Source organism: Glycine max, chromosome 6, assembly GCF_000004515.6.
Source record: "Glycine max cultivar Williams 82 chromosome 6, Glycine_max_v4.0, whole genome shotgun sequence".
Taxonomy (NCBI): Eukaryota; Viridiplantae; Streptophyta; class Magnoliopsida; order Fabales; family Fabaceae; genus Glycine; species Glycine max.
This window is the reverse complement of record NC_038242.2, coordinates 29,171,063-29,179,347: the sequence shown is the minus strand read 5'-3', so window position 1 is coordinate 29,179,347 and position 8,285 is coordinate 29,171,063. Positions and strand designations below refer to the sequence as shown.

The 8,285-nt window shown below is 35.8% G+C and overlaps 1 protein-coding gene across 3 annotated transcripts; it reads right to left on the bottom strand.

Annotated features, from left to right (window-relative positions):
- Positions 1 to 212: 212 nt before the first annotated feature.
- On the bottom strand, positions 213 to 7,092 carry LOC106799160 (protein MAIN-LIKE 1-like). 3 transcript variants are annotated; one of them, XM_041016126.1, is made up of 6 exons: positions 6,948 to 7,092; positions 4,813 to 6,315; positions 1,976 to 2,326; positions 1,188 to 1,847; positions 457 to 1,084; positions 213 to 383 (listed from the first exon to the last, which is right to left on the bottom strand). In XM_041016126.1, the coding sequence occupies exons 3-5, from the start codon at positions 2,321 to 2,323 to the stop codon at positions 644 to 646; spliced, it is 1,449 nt and encodes a 482-aa protein (XP_040872060.1). In that variant the 5' UTR covers positions 2,324 to 2,326; positions 4,813 to 6,315; positions 6,948 to 7,092; the 3' UTR covers positions 213 to 383; positions 457 to 643. The 3 variants fall into 3 exon arrangements, with proteins under 3 accessions (XP_040872060.1, XP_040872059.1, XP_040872058.1); XM_041016125.1 differs by having other exon boundaries at positions 4,813 to 6,312; XM_041016124.1 differs by having other exon boundaries at positions 4,813 to 7,092.
- Between the last annotated feature and the right edge of the window lie 1,193 nt (positions 7,093 to 8,285).

Sequence of the window (8,285 nt, the reverse complement as noted above, 5' to 3'; positions counted from 1 at the left end):
TATAAATACGAATTTTAATCTGAGGAGACAAATTAAAAAAACATTTTTTTAATTTGATAGAATAAAATTATAAAATTTTATAAGCTAGATTAGGCAAAGGGAATACACAATCAATGGAAATAAATAAAACTAACATTACTAATGAAATGGGTTCAAGTACAATATTTGTATATACATCGAATATCAATATAAAATATGTAAATAAACTATGTCTGATCCGTGCACCGCCTGCGTCGAGACCTAACATATACTAGCTGGTCCTGTGTGACACTTCTGACCATCCTGAGGCATTCTTCGATCACCTCATGTGTTGATGAGCCTGGCGTGACTACCCCTAGGCTCAGATGGCGCTCCAACCTCTCAGCAATCCCATAGCAAACTTCCTGTTAAATACAAAACAAACAGATTACACAAATTATTATGAAAATATTGACGTAAATTATTAGTATTACTTACCACTGCATGTCTAGGCTCCTCCATAGCGGGCCTCACAGATGTCGATGGTGCTCCTAGCTCCGGCACGTGAGGGATATCTGTCTCTGGGGCCTGAGGGACGACTCAGGGCTGCGGAGCATGACCATCTGGCAGAGGATCTGATGCTGGCCTGGTGTCATGAAAGAATGCGAAATGCAGAAGAACCAGTCTATGTAGTCGCTGGCACACTGACCAGGCACAACGCACACCTCACCTGCTGGAACCTTATGATCCGAATAGTGCATCCACCTATCGTGTATATCATCATACGACACCCATGAATCAACAGGCGGAGCAGGAATGGTTTGGGTGTATCCAAACTGCCGCATGACCCTCTCTGGTCGGTAATACACGCAACGGGCCCCCAGCATAGGAGACCGGAATAACATGAAATCATATGGATGTCCTGGACCGGTCGGTGCTCCCCATATGGGATCCAACAGACATCCAGAATCCAGAGTCGGTCCAGGCGCTCCCTGTACCCCGGTGTACGTATGTTCTTCACGATCTTCTTCATGGCAATCCACCTACAGGCACGCGGTGAATCGTCGTCGTATTCCTGATCAGCAGTGGACTCCGCGACTGAGGGAAAGTGCTCGTATATCCAGCACTATAGAGGTAACATCAAAATGATAAATATTAATAATGAAAGTCTAACAAAATTTAAAGTTAAACATTGTTGAACCACAAAGAATGAAAAACATGTTTGTTACTTGCAGCAGTGTGATGTAACCGCCAAGTTGTCGGCTGCTGTTGATAGAGGCATCGTTCAAGTGGTCATACATATGCACCAGCGCAGCTACTCCCCAGGCATACCTCTCGGTCTGACTGAGGTCACGAAGGGCCTCCAAATACACAACATGAACATTGGTTACACTCTTGTTAGCAAACAGAGTGCAACCCAAAAGATGAAGAAGATACGCGCGAGCCGCAACTGTCCAATGACCTGCCTGGCATCGGTGCTCGTAGATATCACGTACCCATTGTAGGCGTACATACGGTCCATGACACTGCCCTGTCTCAGCCCTGGCAGCCTCTGCAGAGACCATCAATAAGTCCACCAGCATCTGAACTGCATCATCCACGTGCAAGGGCTGAAAGGCATGCAAGTCGCCAACCACAGGCAGATGCAAAAGCGACGAGACATCGTCCAGCGTGATCGTCACCTCTCTCATAGGGAGATGGAAACTAGACGTCTCCCGGTGCCACCGCTCGACAAACGAGGACAAAAGTCCCCGATCACCAGTGTCTACCGAACACGCGATCAGAGGACTTAGTCCTGTCCCAGCATCTAGTCCCTCAATGGTAGGGACAGGCCTGCCTAAACTATGGACCTTCCTCCCGTGAAAGGATAACTTCAACTCAGGACACTCCTGAATTAAAGTATAAAGGAACGCAAAATTCGTTAAAATCATCATTTAAAGGAAAACTAATTTCAATCATAAAGTATAATTAACAAGTAACTAAAAATAAATATTATAAATATCTCTCCCGTCCATACGCTGCAAGCAACGTGATCCGCATACTGAGTCAGCACGGATGGGTTGCTTGGACCACTCGGAAATCTCTCATGCTCATCCTCAGCAGCCTGGGCGCCTGTGTCTGTAGGGATGTCTACCCCAATATCAGTTGGTGTCATCAAGTCATCTGGAAATACGTCAGCCTCTACATTTGGCGTAGGGAGCACTGGCTCATCGTGCGTCGCAGTCAGAGGTACTCGCTGCCTCCGTGTGGATGCGATAGGCCATCGACGCTGCGGAGCAACATCGGAATCATCACGATCTCCTCTGCCTACACCTTTGCCAGTAACATGACCTAAGGCACAACCTAATCCTCTGGTCCTAACCATGATCTGCAAATTAGTACCGCAAATTCCATCACTGATTTCATTCACTCAAATTTTATTGGTCTAACGCAAATTTCATCGACTTAAAGTCACACAAGTTGTCAGGATTTCATTGACTGTAGGGCTGTCATTCAGTCTATTATTTATTTGCAAAGTTGTCAGGATTACATTTATGTATTTGAAAAGTTTAGTTTGAATGTTTATTTTTTAGAAATTTTAGACAATTAAAAATCTATCAAACCCAATGTTAATATTAGTTCAAGTTAAATTTTGAAGGTGCATTTATAATACTGCATGTATTAGAGGTATGCACCATATTCACCAAGCAGAATATATGCCATTCCTCCTACAATTGGTAATGGCTCAGTTCCTAGGGTTTCCTTTGAGAGGAACAATTCTTCAATTTGCAAGAATGTGGTATATATGATCCTATGCCACCTAGTTCCATTTTCCTAAGCAAGAAAGAAAGAAAGTACCAATGGTGGGGGAGAGGTCATTGATGGAGTTACAGTTGGAGATGAAGCTGAGAAAAAGACTACTCTTGCCAACACCAGAATCACCAATCAACAAAACCTTAAAGGAGTAATCGTATTTGTTACTTTCAACTCTTGAAGTAGAACCCATGTTTTCTTTCTTTCTTTTTGTAGCTTCCAAACTGAGCAAGAATCACTCCACCATGATGATTATCTCTCACTTTCAAGAATTGAGAAACAAAAAAGGAAGAGAAGAGAAGATGAGACAAGGAGGTGAAGTTGGCAGGTAGTCCAAGCGGTTGAGAGTTTGGTCTAGGAAAGAAAACTTGTTGAGAATGGTTAGGACAAATGTCCTCTTTCTTTCTCATGCACTTTTTTTTTTAATGTGTCATAGATTGGATTGAGTCCACGCGTCGTTTCTTGTTGCACACAAACATTACTTTCAAGCATGTCAGCCATATTAGAGTTTTGTCTCCTTCTCACTCAAAACATACACTCTCCCCCCACTTGATTAACTTACCCACACCATCATCATTTTTACTACTTCCTTCTTCTTAACTACTCACTCCATTTTATATTCCTTTATGTCCATGTATAAGAATTAATAAAAATTAATTTTAACCTATATGTTTTAATAGAATTAGCTAAGTTTTTTTAAGTTTCTCTCTAAATTTAAAACTCTTTAAAATATGATTTTTTTTTACAAATTTAAAATGTATTTTTTAGCATGAACAATGACTAATTTTTATCCTAGATTAAATAAATATTTCGATATTCTTAACTATTTTTTTCTCTAATATTATTTACCTATAATTGAGGGTAATCAGATAAATACGAAAGGATACTTACATGTGACTATAGCTTTGGTTAGCTTGTTTATACTGTTTTCAGGTATGAATAAATCTAACCAGGAATGCATTTCACATGGATAGGGATTTGTAACAGATTTTAAGTACCCATGGTACCATGATAATATATATTTTGTTTGCTGATTTTTTTATATAAAAAATATCTATTTATCCACATTTGAGTAAAAATGTTTTATGCGGACATGTTTGTCCTAATCATGTTACTTTTGAACTTAATTTGCTGATAAAGAGGTGACTTCATGCTTAAACAAGTGTGTTCTATATCAATTATTTTGGAAAACATTTAAATAACTTATTTATTTATAATATATTAAATTGGTGTTTCAATGTGTTTTAAAATGATCGGAAAAAGCTGCAAATAATTTAAAATTTTGGTCAAAACTACTTTTTTAAAGTGCCCCTTAACGCAATCTAGGTGGCTTGATTAGTAGGTAAAATTTAAGTAGAGTGATGTATAAGCTCACAAAAAGTGAAATGATAATGTACTAACAAAGGTTTTAGTGTCCTCTATTGAATTATTGAAATTAATTAACATAATTCCACTACACCAGATTTTTATTTTCCTTGAGAAGACGTAAATGTCATTTTCGATACCACATTCCATCAATATTACAAAAGTTCCATCAAGTGTACAAATAATAAGTTTCAAGGAGTTGTCTTTTCTTTTGATTCAGTTTTTCGATACCACATTCAGTTCTAAGTGGCAATTACATAAAAGGCAATTACATATTTGCATTAAATCAAATTGAAACAATTGATATTCTCCGAAATGACATTACTTATCAAATATTTAGCATACATTCAAAGGTGATCCTAATAACCAAAATTCCTAATTTCAAAAGAAAACTCACTATGTATCAAATATTTGGCAATTTTTAAAATAGAGATGTGAGTGTTACAGATCAAGTTGATCCGTAAGCATCTTACAAATCAAGTTGATCTGGAAGATGCTTACGGATCAACTTGATCCGTAAACTGCTCGAAGAAAGTTTACGGATGAAGTTGATCCGTAAGCATCTTCCGGATCAACTTGATTCGTAAGATGCTTACGAATCAACTTGATCCGTAACACTCACATTTCCACTTTCAGATCAACAATCTACCCTATCGCCGGCAACAATGGTGGAAACGACATGGTCGCGACGCTTACCTCAACGGTGGACGGTGGCAAAGCTCCCTCGGCAATGGACGGCGGCGTTGCTCTTCGCAGAATCCTCCTCAATGCACCACGACAACCTCCTATCACGGCAACAATGATGGCAAGCTCCTCAACGAAGAAGAAGAGGAACCTCTTCCCGCAACCTCCTCTTAACGGCAACGACAAATGAAAACGCTAGTGATGTGAGCAACAACAAAACGAAAATGCAGCAAGATTAAGCGAAAAGGTTGTGAGGAAGAAGAGAAGAAAACTGCAGGAAGAAGAAGCGAAAACGCAGGCGGGGCGGGAGAGAAAGAGTCTCGTGTTAATTTTTTTAAAAATAAGTCAGGGGTATTACGATCTTTTCACTACAAGTGTTGAGTGCACCAACAAAAATGTTGGGTGCACCTAACAACACTGTTTCACTCCTATCAAATAGATAGTTAATAATGACCCGAATGTACAAAGCTTGGTGACATGTGTTTTTAGAAATTAAAACAAAAGTTGAGAATTTTAAAAAGATAAATTAAAACTAACAGAATCTTTTATATCAACGAAATTTCTTCTTTTAAAATATCATATCTACATACAAAATGTTTGATGAAAATTAATTTTACTAAGATCTAAACTAAACAAAACCAACGTTAGATTTTTTTAACTATGAATGACAATTAATTTTTTAACTATTAAGCAATAATGCATGATTGATACAAATCTCTGTACAATGATCAAGCACACTTCCCAAGAAAAATCAACAAAATTGTGTAAGAGAGACAGAAGCGAAAGACTGACATTGAATTTGAAACGGTAATAAAACAGTGGTTAGATTTTGAAGGGTCTGCTATAACTCTATAAGGGACCCCCAAAATTAGAAAGATCACTGACCGAAAAGCTACAGGATTGGGTGCATCCCCATTTACTGCAATATGTAGAAACCCAATGTTGAAATGAAGAAGCGTCTTCTTGTTCAACCCTTTTTCTTTCAGGAAAATGGCCTTCAGTTCAAGATGCAGAAAGAAATGCACAAAATTATGAAATCCAAAAAGCCAATCAAAGACCTGTGATCATAATCATCAATCAAACCTGTGGCAAATCATCAATACTAGTATTTGCTTTCGAATATTAATAATAATATCCACTCTTTGCATATTGACATGGGTCAAACAATCAAAAGGAAAAGGTAAAATGAAAGAAAAAGAAAAAGAAAAAAGATGTAAATAAAACAAATAATATCAATACTACTATTACTAAGCTAAAAGATTGAGCCGTTTAGCCAATATCACCATCAGCAGCATCAAAGCATGAGAGGTAGAAGAACACAATATATTGAGGTGGCAAGAATTGGAATATTTCAGAAACAGTTTATGCTACAACCATTGCAATCCCATCCTCCTTCACAATCACCACATAAGCTAAGAAAAACCCATTTGCCTGACAAAGATTCTCGCGTCAAAGACTGTATTCTTCGATCCAGTAGGCCCTGACAGCTACGAGCCTCACCATATTCAGCAGCTGCTGCCACCACCATCACAATGGTATCATCAAATAAATATTATATATATATATATATATATATATATATATATATATATGACCAAAAAATGGGACAGGGAAAGAAAAAAACCAAAACTTTCAGTATTTGAAGACAAAATGAGAAGGGACCAAATAATGAATTTTTTTTTTATGATATTGATACCAAAAAATCTCACCCAAAGTGATAATAAATCTTTGTCAAAGATCATGAGCATATATAAAATGAAAATTTTTCTCATGATTTATTTTATTTCAAGTGTCAACTAAGATTTTAATCATGGATTACTTATTAAGAGACAAAAACCAGTACCACTTGGGTCAATTGTTGGTCAAATAGTGGGGTGTGTGGGTGCATATTTTGTCAAAAAGAAAACTAAAAAGAAAAAGAAAACAAACAGAAAAGGGTAGCATGAAGGCAAGAATTGTCTATTTTTGTAAAGGACGGTGGTGGTGTTGAGAATGTCTAGCTGGGAGTGCAATTTTGTCCAATAAACATGATATGGCCCAACCATTCAACATAGGCAAAGAAGAAAACAGTTTTAGGACATGAGGTAAAATCTGCTTGCAACTTCCGCTTAACCACCACATTCCCTCAACTCAAATCACTTGCTTACCTTTTTTTCTTTTTCTCTTGATGATTGCCACCGAAGACCAAATTAGCTGCATTTGGGCAAGCAACCTCTGCCCCTCTTGTAATTTTCTTGCCTCGCTTGAATACTTTAGCGTAATTCCACTCCTGCCCTTCTTCAAAAGTTGAGTTCACTTTTGAGTTTCATCCTTCCATTGTTTTCAAATATTGATTATATATTCACCATTTTTTTCTTAAAATATATTTTTCTTTCTTACAATTTAATATTTTTTTTCGTTTTCATTACTGAAAAAAAATTCATTTTTCACTGTTAAAAGCATTTTTTTATTATTTAAAGCAACTCAGCAAAAGAAAGAGTACTATTAAAAATTCTTTAAGAATGAAAAATAAAATATAATAAATACATTTTATAATGACTAATAAAAAAAAGAAAATTACACGGATGAAAATGAAAAAAATAAATTATAAGAAAAAAATATATTTAAATTTTTCTTTATTGATTATACTGCCCTCCGTAGTAGTTGAATTAACAATTAGCAAAAAAAAAAAAAAAATTGGGACTCGCAACTTGCAATTGCAACTAGAGTGGAGGGATTTAATTTTCAATAATACTTTTGCTCTGATGTTTCTTTTCATTTCCCTACTTTAATTTTCCCTCGAGCCACATTAGGTGGCTACTTAAGCACGTTACTGCTTACTAGGCTCCTTTGTCATCCATATCATTATTGACTTTATTAGGATGCTGTTATCCTTTATTTTTTTACAAAAGTTAATTATAATTTTAATCTCTTTTATTTAGATTTTTTTATGTGAAATTCACGTAATAAAACATCAATTTTTACCAAATAAAACTCACTTTTTGCCCTTTTAACACTTATTTCTAGTTAAATAAGTTTCGTATTCCAAATTCATAAAAGAAATCTTCAAATATTTAAATAAAAAATCATAATTTAAAATTAACACCACGCGCCAGTGCCAAATATTATTTACTTTTAAAAATAAAAAGGTATTGTTAACTCAAAAAATTGAAGAATAAAATCACACTTAAAGGAAATGACACTAAGTAACTATAAATTAAATAAAAAAAATGATACTAAATAACTTTAAAATGTTCACGGTCTACGTTGAATAAGATATATAAGCGTGATAACCGTGTTTAATTTTCACTGATAAAAAAAAAAACTTAAAATATCCACATTATAGAAAATAGCATGGATAAAAGTGTGTCAATATACGAATTCTTTTAGGCAGTTGTTTAGAATACCTCCCAACATTATTATATATACTTTTTTATATTTATTATTTATTTGTTCTAAAATAAGTGTTATTTTAAAAGAGTCTCAAAATAAATGTCATATTAGAT

What these genes read in the sequence shown, in the direction of transcription:
- LOC106799160 (XM_041016124.1), bottom strand. Translation starts at nt 2,323, where the DNA reads ATGGTTAGGACCAGAGGATTAGGTTGTGCCTTAGGTCATGTTACTGGC. An exon ending in CGGATCACGTTGCTTGCAGC is followed by an intron (nt 1,848 to 1,975) that starts GTATGGACGGGA and finishes ACTTTAATTCAG; the next exon opens with GAGTGTCCTGAGTTGAAGTT. An exon ending in GTTACATCACACTGCTGCAA is followed by an intron (nt 1,085 to 1,187) that starts GTAACAAACATG and finishes TTACCTCTATAG; the next exon opens with TGCTGGATATACGAGCACTT.